This window comes from Primulina huaijiensis, chromosome 17 (genome assembly GCF_012295235.1).
Source record: "Primulina huaijiensis isolate GDHJ02 chromosome 17, ASM1229523v2, whole genome shotgun sequence".
NCBI classification, from domain to species: Eukaryota; Viridiplantae; Streptophyta; class Magnoliopsida; order Lamiales; family Gesneriaceae; genus Primulina; species Primulina huaijiensis.
In genome coordinates, this window is record NC_133322.1 from 873506 (window position 1) to 888826 (window position 15321).

Genomic DNA, 15321 nt, shown 5'->3' on the forward strand with positions numbered 1-15321 from the left:
TGGTCACCCGTTCCATGATCCAGCATCAATTTTCAAAGATAAGCTTTCCCAGGGCCTGCCTCTATTTACAAAAGAGCTTTACCACGAGAACCAACTAATATTAATTAAATATATTTTGATAAATGAAATATGTCCAACACAAAGGCATGAATCAGGAGATGAACACAATTTGATACAGAATCTGGCTCCCGAAAAACCCATCAATCAAATCAAAACACAGCCATGAAAAAGCCTCCAAAACCTGATGACACTGACTCGAATTATATAAAGTTACAAAGAAATATGCTTAAAAATAGTAAATAACGAGCACAAAAAAAATTAAGGAGATACTTTCGCAAATACAGAACAACCACATATACAAACAAAGACCACTCTGCATGATTGCATCTAAACCTGGTACAAACAAATAGAGAAGTCATGGACACTAGATTTTTATCCACTTCTTCCATTCAACGCACTATGAGGTGCATCTCACTAGTATGACTTATCGAACAAGATCCCATCTGGACTATCCTTACTAGAACTGGGGGGTGCAACATGATTAGGGCGATGGTAACAAGCGGCGCTGCAGATGCATAACAAGCTCAATAGCCAGACAATTTTTTTTATCTGCCTAGTTATTTATCATAAAATGCCAGAAGCTGTTTCACGTGATTCTGCCAGGCAGCAACGTTTTCTCCATCTACGGCAACCCAATCTACCACAGTTGAAGCTGGTTGTTCCCACCATTCATCGAGCTAAAAGAAAGAAGGAACAATAATTTCAAAAAGTTGTAAATTTGGGGGGGTGCAGGTCGAGGACAAATATTGTCCACTTTGGGAGCATATCAAAGTCAATCTCTAAATATTCCCGTGAAATCTTTTAAGACTAAAATATTGATAAATACATCACAAAGAGGTAATTAGCAACGTAAAGTACTCACCAAGCCTTGCACATATTTGCAGTCATCAAGACATTTTTGAGCATTTAAAACTGCATTTTTTAATTCAGGTAACCATTTCTCAGTAACTTCTTTCTCATGTTCAACAGCCAAGCTCAGACAAAAATTCGTTGTTCTGCAAGATGAAGTCGATGAAATTAAGAAGTCTCTATAAAGATAACAAACGTGATCTCATAACCATATAATGTTCTTCCAGTTTAGATTGACAGGTGAAAACAAACAAAACAATGGAAAGGAAAATTTAAACGAAATATTTGGAAAACTTGGCCAATAATAGGTTTTTTTCAATTCATATCCTTATCTTAGTGTCTTGAATTGATGCAACTGTGCACAAGAAGATACAATGGGTTTCTAAGTAATATCCAAAAGTTTGTGGTTTTCATTTCAAAAATACAGAGAGAAAGGGGGGGGGGGGGTGTATTGTCGATACCTGTCATATTCTTTTTGCACACAATGAGCATGATTTAACAAAGCATGACCATTTTCCACGAGATCCCTCCTCACATGAACCAAATTGATTGCCTTCGCCAAGTCTTCCAATACACATGCCTCAGAACCACGCAGCTTTAAACAAAATTCCAGTGACTCCAGGACTGATGCTAATCCAGAATCCAAACCATCCAAGCCTGTGGCATGTCATAGATTAATGCAATTACATTTTGTTTCATATAGAGGTTTATACAGAGTCTCCCAAAATTGAGCCAAAAAAAGTTGAAAACAGCAAGCGGCTAACTAGATTTGTGCGGAGACAAAGTAAAAGTAAACGAGACAAAGCGAAACAAACAATATATAAACTTATTGCATGCAAAATCATGCATTGTGTTTATCCTGCATCCCGACACCAAATAAACTCTTAAGATGAAAAAAAAACCTCATAACTGATTCAGCGAAACTCACAGTTCTAGGATCAACGTATATCCTATAAATTATTTGAATAGTTAAAAGAAAAAGGCTTCAGATAATGTTCATCAGCAGGCAGCAAGAAATGCATTAATGCAATTCAGGTAAGGTCTAAAGCACAACAGCTCTTCTTCTCCGTTTATGTGATTACATGTGACCAGAACAGTTTGAGGTAAACAAGAATCTTTTTGATAATGAGACACAGATAGACATAATTTGTACTAGATCTTGCAGAGGGGGGAAAAAGCCACAATCTTGAAGTCATTTGCCAGATATAAAACAGGTGCTTAACAGAACCAACAACATTATTACCCCCTGTCCAAAATGAATGGTGTAGCATGAAATGAGCGACCAAGAGGCTTGCCGTTTGAGTTTTAGCTCTCAATATATAATTAATTCGGTAATCAATATATATTTTTCATAGTACAATTTGCAAGCCATAAAAATAACCAAGGTTATGGAAACATAAACATGCCTGGAGAATCAAACAATAAATTATAGCGAGTTTTCAGCACGAAATTGTAAAAATTAATATGGCAAGGCTTGTGGTAAAGTGTGGGGATCTAGTAAAAATTTGATAAACAATTTGACAAAGAGAAGCAGAACAAAATGCTGAAGAAGCCTGTTAAATCCACAAATTACAATTTGAGCCAACAACTAGATAGTCCTGGAAGATATGTAAGGCTCACCAGCAGGATACTGCAGGGCAGCAGATATGCGACATATAGAAGGAACAGCAGAAGGGTCTCTGGCACCAGCTCTAGCTGTCAGCAATGCTGCATTTTTTTCAGCAGTAACAACAGCTTCAGGTCCAGTAGAACCATTTGCAATCATGGACTCCAAGAGAGCCTGATCAGAAAGAAATGGACATTCAAAAAATTGAATTATACAAATAGACACATGTAACCACCAAACTCCTGGTTGGCTTCTAACCTGAGGTGTTGATGGAAGCATGTAAAGGTTGTTAACAGGACTTCTACAAAAAGCTGAAACTTCATTATCAATCAGATCTTTTGCATTGGTAGATATGTCCATAACAACATTACAAGCTGGGATTATGGTGCTTGATGCATACTCCCTGGCAGCTAACGGTTGCTGACTCCAGAAAGAAGCAGCGTCCTACATTATCGAGGAAAATCAACAAATGATAGTTTGTTACACTACATGGAAAAAGAAATACGCAAACTAAAGTTTTTAATTCTTCTTAACATATTTGCAAACTACCCAAAAGTTCAGCAACTGAGTCTTGTAAACAGGTAGGATGACAAGGCAGCAAATATCATGCTCTTCTGTCAAAGCAAGAATATTCCAATAAATTTTGTTTGTAGAATACAAAGTACGAACATTTTTATAGCATTCTCATATATATCAATCCTTCAAGAATTTCTTTATGGAATTTTAATGGGAAAATAATATTTTATCGTCATCCTGAATATGATCCTAATTTTTATTTTACTTCAGGCCTCAACTTCAGTCGGTTCTCATAAATTATTATATGCAGTACAGAATACTGTGCTTGTACGAAGTATGTTCCTGTTAAGAGACATAAATTGAGCCGTACAAGGGAACAGCTACATTCTGGTGCACTTATAGTCCGTGCGGATAAGGTTCATTGATCGCCTATTCATAATGACTTGATAATACCCTGTCTACTTTTTTCAGGATGCGCATTTACCTGTGTTAATGTGTGTGTGTGTGTGTGTGTGTGTGTGTGTGTGTGAGAGAGAGAGAGAGAGAGAGAGAGAGAGAGAGAGAGAGAGAGAGAGAGAGAGAGAGAGAGAGAGAGAGAGAGAGAGAGAGAGAGAGAGAGAGAGAGAGAGAGAGAGAGAGAGAGAGAGAGAGAGAGAGAGAGAGAGAGAGAGAGAGAGAGAGAGAGAGAGAGAGAGAGAGAGAGAGAGAGAGAGAGAGAGAGAGAGAGAGAGAGAGAGAGAGAGAGAGAGAGAGAGAGAGAGAGAGAGAGAGAGAGAGAGAGAGAGAGAGAGAGAGAGAGAGAGAGAGAGAGAGAGAGAGAGAGAGAGAGAGAGAGAGAGAGAGAGAGAGAGCATTATCCAACCATGTTTGCCCTAAGTAATGCATTGTAGATCAGTTCCAACTCAGATCTGCGATCATCAAACTCTTCAATCTTCTTCCACTTCTTCCTCAAAGAATTCTCTGCTTCCTTCCTCTCGGCACATAATTTATTCAAGCGATGCACTTCAGACATCAACGTGTTCAAGCTAGCCCGTAATCCAGTAGCTTCTCTTTCCTTGGCCCAAACCTCTAACTGCAAGGGAAAAGAAAAAACACAAAAATTGATGTTCAAAGCAACACAAAGTTTTGGTATAAGGTTACAAAAGTCTAATTAAAAATGCAGAAAAACCTTAACAATTAAAAGGCTGTGTAAAACAAATATATAAAATCATGTTGAACACTGCAAAATTTATTAAGAACAAACTTTAATAATCGGAAAGCAGCAGAAGCAGCAAAAGAGGTCCATAACTTCATACAAATCCATCTGCCCACCCCTCTCCAAATCAAAAGAAAACATACACAAACAAAAGAACAAACCACTGAAATCTCAGATGCACACAGGATCAGCAGATTCGGCCACTAAAATACATGAAAGCATTGTTCCACAAAAAGTTAAAAACAATTCTTGTTTTCTTTTTCCTTTTCCCTTTCCTAATGAGTCACGAGCGCTAGGCCTTGCCTCGTCCCAAGAAAATGGACATAGGAATAATTGTGTACCTGCGCTATTTGATATTGATTCTCAACTCACGAAGCCTAAATTAATTTAAAATAAACTACCTCAAGTTGCCGAAGACTGCTCATATTCTGTGATGGTCCTGCCATTAGTGAGTGTGATGAAATTGCATCACTACTTCCATGAAGGCGTTTTAGAAGTAGCTGACTCATGTTTCTAGCTTCTGCAGCTTTGTTGAGTTCATCTTCTGTGGTCAAGAATTGCTGCACGTGTGCTTTCTGTAGGAGATAAAATATAATGCACAAGTGAATGAGAATAGCAAAAAATAGTGATGGTTGTTCGACTGCATGTAAAGGGCTTTAGTCATTAAGATTCAGCTAAAAGAATGTGTAAAACTAAAGATGAGATATAAGATACCCGTATCCATGAAAGAAAAGCACAAGGGTAAAATGTAAACAAACAAAGAAGCCACTTACATGAGATGAAGAAGCATTCTACAACCCAAAATAGGTGAGGAAACAAAAAAAAGAACATATGTTGAAACACACCCAAATAAGAACAGTGAAAACCCGTGTTTAGAGAGCTTATCCAGGCGAGGAGCATACCTGTCTCTCAAGAAGCTGATTTCCAGTCCCTCTTGCAGGACCATCATCTCCTATCTTCCCATTTCCGTAAAGGTGATATTGTAATGGTGAGTTTCCGTCATTGGAAGAAGCCTCAGTTATAACATTGTTTTCATATTTGTACCTAACGAGTGAATGAGTGAGAAATTTCATAAATCGCTTTGCAACAGAAAAAGAGGAACGATTAGGACTGTGGTGTCCGAAATTAAAACTAGAATAGATACTGAGAATTCTGGTCCAAAAACACAAAGGTGATGCCCACGAAACAAATAATACAAACCTTTCAGAATTTAAATTAGTTAGTTTCAGGAAGGGTGAAGCATCCGTCTTAGGAACGGTAATGATGAATTTAGAAAGGAAATTATATCAACAACCAAAACAATCTAAACGACACATAAAATGTTGATAGCATGTGCTAAATAAGTTAGTTGAAAAAGTTGATAAAAGTGAATATCTAAATGCAGTGAGCAAACTTATACCTCACACAATGGTTCACAGGATTCTTTGCCAAAAGTCGTTCATCACGTTAATGTAGCAAGCACACAAGATGCATCACCAAAAGTTGGTGAGCAGAAGTGAGTAATATGCATGCCCCAAACAATGAAAGAATCGACAATAAAATGAACTCGAATACCATAACATAATAATAGCACAAGCCACCAATCACGTCAGCCATTTGGCATTTTTGTGGAGCAACTGATTTTCAGGTCTTACATTTGAGTCCAAGTCCCACCAAATGTTTGCAAATAAAAAAACATGAGCCGTCAACAACAAATTAACCTCAAATGTACATTGAACAAGATTAATGGGAAAATAAGAACCGAGGGAGTTATACTGACTGAACAAGAACAACGCTTGAGTACATACATAACAATGATTTTCCTTCATCTCAATTATAAATATAATGACTCAGAAAAATATATAGAATAAGCATTAGTTCCAAACATTATGTAAGTAACTGAATACATAACGGTAGAGCGATACTGCTTTATGCAAATATATGAACAGTAAGAAGCGATAAAAATACACAATTCCAGAAGAAGACTTTCTAACTGAGAAGTACGACACGTTATGCTAGTAACAAGTGGATGCAATAGAATGGAATGTGAATGACCAATCAAGAGGAATATATGGATGCATGGGAATAATAATCGTCAAGTTGATATTTGTTTTCATGAAGATAAGGAATCGAATATATTAAAATACTATCACCATGCAAGTCCTTGGATACCTTAATATTTCTGCATCAGCTCTCACATCAGTTTTATCTATTTCTTTGATAATGTGATTTTTCAGTCCTTGGGTGTACGAAGTGATTGCCAACAGTAGGTGAGGAGGACTTTTTAAGCAATCTACTATGACATCTCTAATCTCATTAGGCAAATCATCATCTGTATCAATGCCTAATTTAGAAGCTTCCAATTGAGGATTTGCGTGAATTCCAACACCTTCAAAAGCTGGAAAAGAGCTAAGGATCTTTTCATACATCTGCACAGCAAGATATTCACACACTTTCCGTATACTTCTTTCTCTTGCAGTCTCAATGAGAATCACATCATCTGCAGATTTGGCTCCTTTAACAGTTGAATGTAGCACTTCTTTTTCACTATTTGCATGGAAACTCGAAACTATTTCAACATGGGAATCAATGCTAGATCTCTTAGCATCCCTAGCTTGGTTGACATAGTACCGAAGACGTTTATGGTATTCAGAGAATATTTTTGCTGCTTCATTACATTGTTGATCATAAGCCTCCAACATTACCTTCTTGTGCCTACAAAATGGAGATACTAAAAATCTTAATTTACTTCACTCCTAAGTATTTCACCCTGCTTAGTCAATTCAATATCATAATTTACATCATTAACCAATTAAGTTTTAAAAAATTTCTATCTAAACAATTGTTCTTTGGACATAGATGGCTTATCAGTAATCAACACAATCTTCTTTGGGACTTGCAATTGACAAATCCCCATCAAATCCAATAACCAAAATTATCTACACTAAATAATTACATTACTTCATTAATAAAATTTAAAAGTTTGCTGCTATATATTTCAAAAAGATGTAACCTATAATTGGAACGCTCATCGAGCATCCGCTTGCGCTCAGCTTCCTCCCTCGAGACCTCAATCATCTTGGTCTTCAGCTGCTTGCGCTGCCGCCTCACGATCTGTCTCAACCTCTCCACTTCCTTCTCTGCCAACTCCCTCTCCTGCAATGCAATTTCCCTGCTACTGTTCTCCCCCAGTCCCTCCTTCCCAATTCTCAATTCCTCCTTCCTCCGCTGTTTACCCCATAATCCTTCATCATTGCCATGAACAATGATATTCCGGCGTATGTTTTCCACAGTCTTCTCGGATTTCACCCTCTTCAGTAAAAAATTCCAAACAGGAATCATGTTCCCTCGAGAAATCTTCTGGAGGGAATCTATCGTCGGCATTGATGCCTTGGCGGATGATGCATATGGGCCCAGAGGCCGGTAGCCCATTTCCTTCTGAAGCCACTCGAGAATTGCCTCTGGCTGGGCTAGCTGGCCCGACATTCTTAAAGTTCCAAAAAAAAAAAAAACCCTGTGTTACTTCACGGAAGTGCAGTAACTATCTTCGTGGCAGCCAGTCTTGAAACCCTAATTCCTCACTATAAGTCACAACGAATTGCATGGAAGTACATGGAAGAATGAAAAAAATGGGAATCGAGCATCACCCGATTAGAAGTGAAACTGAACCACATCGAAGGTCAGTCGCTCAAATGAGAATTGTAGACAACGGATCCAAGACAATGCCGGGATTCAAAATCACGCATTCTGTTGAACACTGGTAAAGGATCTTTTTTGTTGGTCAATCTTTATACCCTAATTACAGGTGAAGTCGAAATGGGATTGAATTCCCGTGATTCCCAGGGTGGGAGTGAATTTGAACAGTGGAGCAACTGAAATTTGAAGTCACTTGGAACAAGAATACGTGGGGAATGGGGATCCAAGCCGGCAATTGAAGATTTGGATCGGGTGGTAAAAAGTTTTGGTTTGGAACGTTTCCCATTTTGACATGAATGGATGATTTAAAAATTCATAGGTAGTCCTTTCAAAAAAAAAAGCTAAAATAAAAAAATAAAAATAAAATCATATATAAGTGGTATTATGTAAATAAAAAATAAATATCATAGGTAGGTCAAGTTTACATATTTTCTACTATAATCAAATTTGAGCAGTTGATATACCAAATAGAATCACACATTTATATTTAGTTTTGGTTTAGATCACAATTTTATATCATACGTCAAAGGATTGATTTAATTTTAACTATTTGATTTTATCGTGTCATGAGTGAATTTAATGTAGGAGATTTGATTATTTTTAAATTTTTAACAACTTTTGTAGATTTTAAACATCTAGATATAGTCAATCAAAACTTTTATATACTGTATAGAAATTTAGTGGTATTCAAAATAGATTTTTTAAGTTTTTAAGAGTCAAATTTGAATATTTTGCAAACACAGCAAAAGTTTAGAGTTATTCAAAATGTCATTGATCTTTTTAATAACTTCATATAATTCATAAATATACAAACATTGAAATAGATGTTATGTTTACATATGGATCTCTTATATCGTTCTATTTCATTTAGGATTAAGAATATAATCAGATCTGTTTTTTTTTTTTCCATATTTTTTGTTATTTTGGAGATCATATTTATTTCATTGAACTTATATTGAATCAATAAATATAAGAGACTTTAGGTTTGAATATACCATGCTTTGCATGAGTAGTCATTGGGTGGGTATTCATATTGGATGGCAAAGTATATGTCTCAAGAACGAGTAACAGAATCCGAGAAAATAACATTGTTATCAGAATTTACAACGGAAGAGGAAGAAGAATCATTTGAATGGGATGACGTAAGAAGGGGAAGAGAGTGAGTAGAAGAAGATAAAGGCATATTTAGAGGAGGAAAAGGCACTATAGGTAAAAGAAAACCAAAAGATTTGAGGAAATGTTAAACTGAGAAGCTGAACATGAACCAGTGGTGATTTTTATTAAGGGAAAACATTTTTCTTCAAATCTATCATTGCTAGATACGTAGATTCTGTGAGTGGACGAGAGGTATTTATATCTTTTATGCTTATTACTATAACTAACAAATGAATGTACACGGGACAGAACGAAAATCAAGCTTATGGTATGGATGTTATATGGACGAAGACAAGGGAAGCTAACAACCAAAGATTTTGAGAGCTAAAGGTCAAGATTTTTTTTATACAAAAGATAAAAGAAGAATTTTACCATTAAGAACAAATGTAAAGAAACAATTTATAAAATACACAGTTATGGAAAAATGTATCCTCCCAATATTCCAAAGGCATGGATTCATGAGCAAGGAGAGAAAGTTTCGTCTCAACAATATGTCGATGTTTGTGTTCAGCAACACCGTTTTGTTGAGAGGTGTATGAGCAAGAAACTTTGTGATTTATGACATTAGTTTGAAGAAAGAAATTTAATGACTAAAATTCCTCATCCCCATCAGTTTGTAAGGATTTGATTTTTTTATTGAGTTGTAGTTCAATGTGAGTCTTGTAATGAAAGAAAGCTTTGCTAACTTCGGACTTATACTTAAGTATATCCTGGTATATCAAGTGCAAGCATCAACAAAACTTACATTGTGTTTTCGACACAGTGCATGTGCTAGTCTCCATATATACATTAGAAAATATTAACTCAAGAGGTTCAGAAAATTTAGTTTGCGATGAATGAAATGGCAATTGGTGACTTTTACTCATTTCACAAGCTGAACACATGTTTCATTACCACTTCTAAGAACTAAAAAATTACATTGTAATTAGAGTTATTTGACAACAGATATCGAAACATGCCCTAGTCTATGGCGAGCATAAAGGATGGCACTTTGATTGAATGCTGGAAAGAAGTGGAATGATCAGAAGACTTGCTGCTGTGAGAGTGGAATAAAGACAGGTTGCTGAAGGTGATGGGGAAGGAAGAGGAGAACCAAGACTAAACTTGTACAACCCTTCACGTAAAGTCCCTTTGAGAAAACAGCCTGTGTTGCTTGGTCCTTCACAAAACAAGGAATGATGAAATTAAAAAATGCATGGTTATCCTGGGCAAATTTATTCTCACTAGGTAGATTCTTGGTAATTTGAGGAACCCGAAGTAAATTAGTGAGCAGAAAAGTATGAGGGGAATTGGTAGAATGAAACTTAGAGTGGCCAACATGAGAAATTGAGAGACTTGTGCGATTGCCCATGTGAACCTTACTACCTCCTGAATACTCAGAGCCAATGGAAAGATTCCCAAGATCATGAGTAAAATGGTGCGACGCACCAGAATCCAGAAACCACTAATATTCACTTATTGCTTCAGAGTTTGAGGTGGCTACTGCCGCCATGGGATACAGATGAGAGGGCCAATTGGGATTGAAATGAGTCTTTCGGGAGGGCCCTGCATGCTTAGGAATGAAATTTTATCAAAACGATAGTAACAAATTTCAGCAACATGTTTAGGAACACCACAAATTTGACAAACAGGGTGACCATTGTTGGATTGCCATTTGCCTCTACCACCACTATTGAATCTGTCACGACCACAACCTCTGTTAAATGATCCACGGGATTGCAGATGTGTTCCGGACTTGTTTTGCTAGGTCATAGTTGTATTAATATAGTGTGTCATAGTATCACCAATACTGTTGAAAGACTCCAATCGCCCTTCATTGGAAATCAAAAGAGCATCAAACTCTGAAAAACTCAGAGAGTCAAGACTCTTGACGTCACGGATAGGTCTATTTCCGGCATCATATCCATAGTTAGCGTATTCATCATACTTAGCAGTTCCAGCTCCGTATATTGTCACTAGATCAATATCGTCACTATCACCAATATCGATATCATCAATAAGAAAACCTTTAGGGCTTGTTATCCAGGACTTTGTTTAGAAATACAGTAATGAAAAGAACATAGGAGTTTGTCGCTAGGTATTTGATCAAATAGGATCGTCAAGTTCCTATAGAACCTATCACTGATCTGTATCGCATAACATTAGCCTTGGATTGTGAGGCAAAAAGGCGAGACACTCTGGTCCAAAGGTACGACAATGCTTCACATCCGATCATTTGGGCTCGAATAGCCTCAGTCCTGGATGGCAGCAAGAAGGAGAACAAAAGTCGATCTCACCGACACCACGAGATATAGACTGGATTGAAATCTTCAGGGGAGCTATCACCGGCGAGAAATTGATGAGGCACTCACTGGTGGATTCTCTGTGAAGAATCCTCCAGAATAGCGAACAAGAAAATAAAGTTACCAAGCAATCAAGAACAAGAACACACGATATTTACTTGGTTCGGATTTGAATAATCCTACATCCAAGGATCAGGGTTACAACCCCAATTGAATCCACTATCAAAGATGAGGTTACAGCGTTCAGAATCTCACAGAAAGAGTACAAAATCCCTCAACTTTGCAGCAGGATTTTAGGATGAAAAATACGCAAGCTATATCTCTCAAAAGAATGAAAAGAAAACCACTCGTGATAACAGAGAGATGAGAACTTCTTTCTTTTTTAGAGTCTTCTTAAGTCTTCGGTATATACAACAGCCAACTCATCCCTTTTTAATTAAATGTGAGCCCAAGAGATTAAAACATAATAGCCATTAGATATTTCACTAATGAACCATTGCAATCCTAGCCACCAACTTCAGCATATAGAGGCAGGGTTAATCTTCACATCGAGGATAAAGACTTCAAGTCCCAGACCCCGAATGTTCGCTAAAACTTGAAGATGCCATAAGAGATAATTATCATTGCTTAGTTTAACTGAGTTTATCTGATTCACTAGGTTAACCAAAATGAAATTTGGATTTGTGGTGGTATTAGCAAAGATTCAATATTAGAATTGGCATCAGCCATGGGATTATCTAAGAACAATAAATGATGAAATCATCAAAATGAATTTTTGTATTTCTCCCTAGCATTTCACGACGACAGTGTACAAGTATATATACGACACCTAGCATAAATTATGTTCCACCGTTACAACACTACACTTCCACAATATTCCTTCAATTGTGTATAGTTAAATCTTCAATTCTGCTAATGGGCTTTGGTAAACAAACAATTTGATGGGCTCAAATGCATATGCATGTGCAGGTGCATGTATTGCTTTCTCATAGTATTCTCTTTATGGGACAAATCATCGACAAATATATGCAACAATTAAGCATGCCTTTTGGTATTCAAGAAAAAGAGTTCATTATCATTTCATCGTGCAACCAACAAGGAATTTGATTCTTTGTAGTTAAACTCACGTTTGATTTTTTTTTCTTTTTAATAATCTAACGTGAAAACATTGTCTTAAATTTCTCTGTCAATGACCTATTTTGAGAAGAAAAAAAATTCAGTGATTAAAACACACGCACATCTATTACTTCTATTACTATTTATTAAAGCCAAGCATTTTAGAATAACTAAATGGTGTCTTGGTCTGTTTTTTAAATTACCTAAAATGCCCTCACTTTATCTCTGCACGTTTTCTAAAGTTTCAACCAACCGCTTATCTTCTTTTCTCCCAACTCCCAAACACGAAGAGAGATACTAAAACTTCTACTAAAATTTTTCCCTCACAATTATACTGCTCTCCTCCACCTTGCATTAAAAACCGCTGCAGGTTTCCTCACACAGAAACACCTCATCTCCCAAACCTCTCTTACACGACGCATTCTCTTCCAATGCAATTCTTCAGTCACACGACGGTAAGAACCTTATTTTTTTTGGTTTCTTAATTTCGCGCACGCATTTCGGATAGAGGTTTTGTGTTGTTTTAATAGAATAAAATCGCATGTTATTGTTTCAGTTATTTGAATGATGTTTGTGCCTTTTTCCCAAGCAAAAAGTGTTGATCGATGTTTGTGCTGTTTTCTCCAACAAAAATTGTGATCGATACTCACACCAAGGTTTGGACATAACTCAATTTGCACACCAATCATTTGACATAATGTGTGAACAGGGTGCTCTAAATCTCAAATAATTCATCCATATGTTCAACATTCATAAAGGACAGAGGAATTAATTTAGGTAGTCTATCTCTCTCCATCTTGCACGTGAACCCTCTTCTAATCTTCTCCTATCGAGTTTGCCCAAGAACAATCCACGGAAGAAATCTGAGCAAACTCATTCAAATTGATGAAACAAGATTATTGTTCTCACGACAAATTTATACATTATTATTCAAAAACCTAGCGACATTTTTCCTAGATTTTGTGGAGAATGGAATCTGGAATTGAACATCATCAAACCTTGGGTTTTTGGTAAATGCAAGTGCAATAAGCAAATTAATTTTACTTATATTTGTATCACATTGCATAAAATATTTATGTGCATTTGTTTCTTCTGTTTTTCGACAACCTTCGGATTTCGAGATAAGAATTGATGCAAAAACAATAGACATTAAAAGTTGAACAGAGTGTGACCCTCCGATTTAGCCAGTATGCTGCTGTGGTTGTATCGGTAGTCATGGCTGGTTGCCATGTACTTTTTGTGGATCCAGTTATAAATGGTGGTTAACTTTGCTACCCTCCAATGATTCAATGGAGGAGCTAGGATTATGAAGTTGGGGAGAGGTCCAAAGCTTAAACTTCCATAAGTCTGGTGAAAATAAGTACACTATTATTTACGATCAGTACCTTTACAATTTACAAGTGATCAAATTTGCTGAGATTATTATTTGTTACTGTTGTTTTCTCTTGGAACCCTTACCCAATATCTCCATGTTATTTTATTCTGGTCTTGGGATTCAGTAGTTGTGACAGGCAAATCAGAAACATTACGAACGGTCAAATGTATTGACAAGTTAATGGCGGATCCACGAAGAGGAAATTGTGTTTGATGTGAAGATATACACGAGTTTGATTCACTGATTCCTCTGTTGATTTAGATGATCCAATTTCCGAATTTTCCTCTTAATGATCCAATATCGAATTTGTATTTTATCTCACTTATTTGTTGGTAAAGAATGAAAAATAGATTTGCATCTTTACTGCTCTGACATTTGCATCTTTACTGCTCTGACATATTTGAATCTTTGCTGCATATGTATTTAAATCTGAAGATTCATTCATGGAGAACGCGTATGATGGAGTCAGAAATCCGACAAATAGTGTCCATAAATAGCCAATGCCGCATGTTTTTAAAATTCTTTGCATTAGAGTAATAAACTTGACCTTAACATGTATTTACAAATTTATTATTTCCATTGTTCTATTTACTTAATTTGTTAATTTTTATTTCAACTTAAGCAAAACATATTATGTATATTCGGACCATGATTTAATTGTAACGAAGTTAATTTTATAATTGTTTGTCTTAACTTTACATTCCATCACTATTGCTACAATTTGTATTCTTCATCTTTGTCAAGTGATCGACTTACAATATTTCAGTGTTTTTGGCAAATAAAAGGAGCTTGCCAATTTCTACTTTATTTATCATGTATTTAGCGAAATACTTGCAATAATTTACATTTTGTTCTGTCATATCAAGTTTGTATAGCACACTTTAATAGATTGTTCTATTTATTTTGTATGTTTATGTTGTACTTGGGTATGATTCAATAAAATGAATATTCTCTTATTACGCTAAACCAGACAGGGTTTAGCTTATACATAAAATGCTTAAAGATAATTACAACTTTAACTGTTTTTTGTTCAGTTTATTAGCTAAATGTAGAAAACAAATTTTAGGTTTTTATATTCAATAAATTTTAGTTTGATGATATTTTTATATATTTTGGACAATCTTTTGACTATTTGTTTACTTATTTTACATGTTGAAGTTTATCATTCTTTCACATGAGATGATATTACTGCTTCAAAAGAATATTATTTTTTATGATCAACACTTATATAATGTGAGGTAACAAATCTTATTTGGTGTCATGGTATTGTAATATCCTGAATGTTTAATATATTAGCCTCATATATTCATGACACACGCAACGCGTGTGCCCCGGTAGCTAGTATATATTATGATTGTAAAAAGTGAAACATTAGCGTAGTGCAGTTGTACATGATTGTGTTACTTGCAATTTTAAAAAAAATTCACTCAAGCTCGTAATTAGAATAACACAAAGTGACAACATATATAATTAAATTCCAGTACCCATCCAA

General features: G+C 35.9%; 1 protein-coding gene and 1 long non-coding RNA gene across 2 annotated transcripts; one reads left to right on the forward strand and one right to left on the reverse strand.

The window, feature by feature from the left end:
- Positions 1-228: 228 nt before the first annotated feature.
- On the reverse strand, positions 229-8201 carry LOC140963067 (AUGMIN subunit 5-like). Its single transcript, XM_073422285.1, has 10 exons — positions 7219-8201; positions 6378-6920; positions 5129-5270; positions 4628-4801; positions 3894-4103; positions 2774-2959; positions 2530-2689; positions 1371-1566; positions 923-1055; positions 229-737 (listed from the first exon to the last, which is right to left on the reverse strand). Exons 1-10 carry the CDS (start codon positions 7689-7691, stop codon positions 618-620), a joined length of 2337 nt encoding a protein of 778 aa, XP_073278386.1. The 5' UTR covers positions 7692-8201; the 3' UTR covers positions 229-617.
- A 4463-nt stretch (positions 8202-12664) lies between these two features.
- LOC140963540 (uncharacterized) lies at positions 12665-14015 on the forward strand. Its single transcript, XR_012172702.1, has 2 exons — positions 12665-12909; positions 13011-14015. It is a non-coding gene; the product is annotated as an uncharacterized lncRNA (long non-coding RNA).
- Positions 14016-15321: the final 1306 nt, after the last annotated feature.

Coding starts and splice junctions, on each gene's coding strand:
- LOC140963067 (XM_073422285.1), bottom strand. CDS start 7,691: ATGTCGGGCCAGCTAGCCCAGCCAGAGGCAATTCTCGAGTGGCTTCAG. Junction 6,921..7,218: donor GATGAGCGTTCCAATTATAG/GTTACATCTTTT, acceptor TCCATTTTGTAG/GCACAAGAAGGTAATGTTGG. Junction 2,960..3,893: donor CATTACTTAGGGCAAACATG/GTTGGATAATGC, acceptor TCGATAATGTAG/GACGCTGCTTCTTTCTGGAG.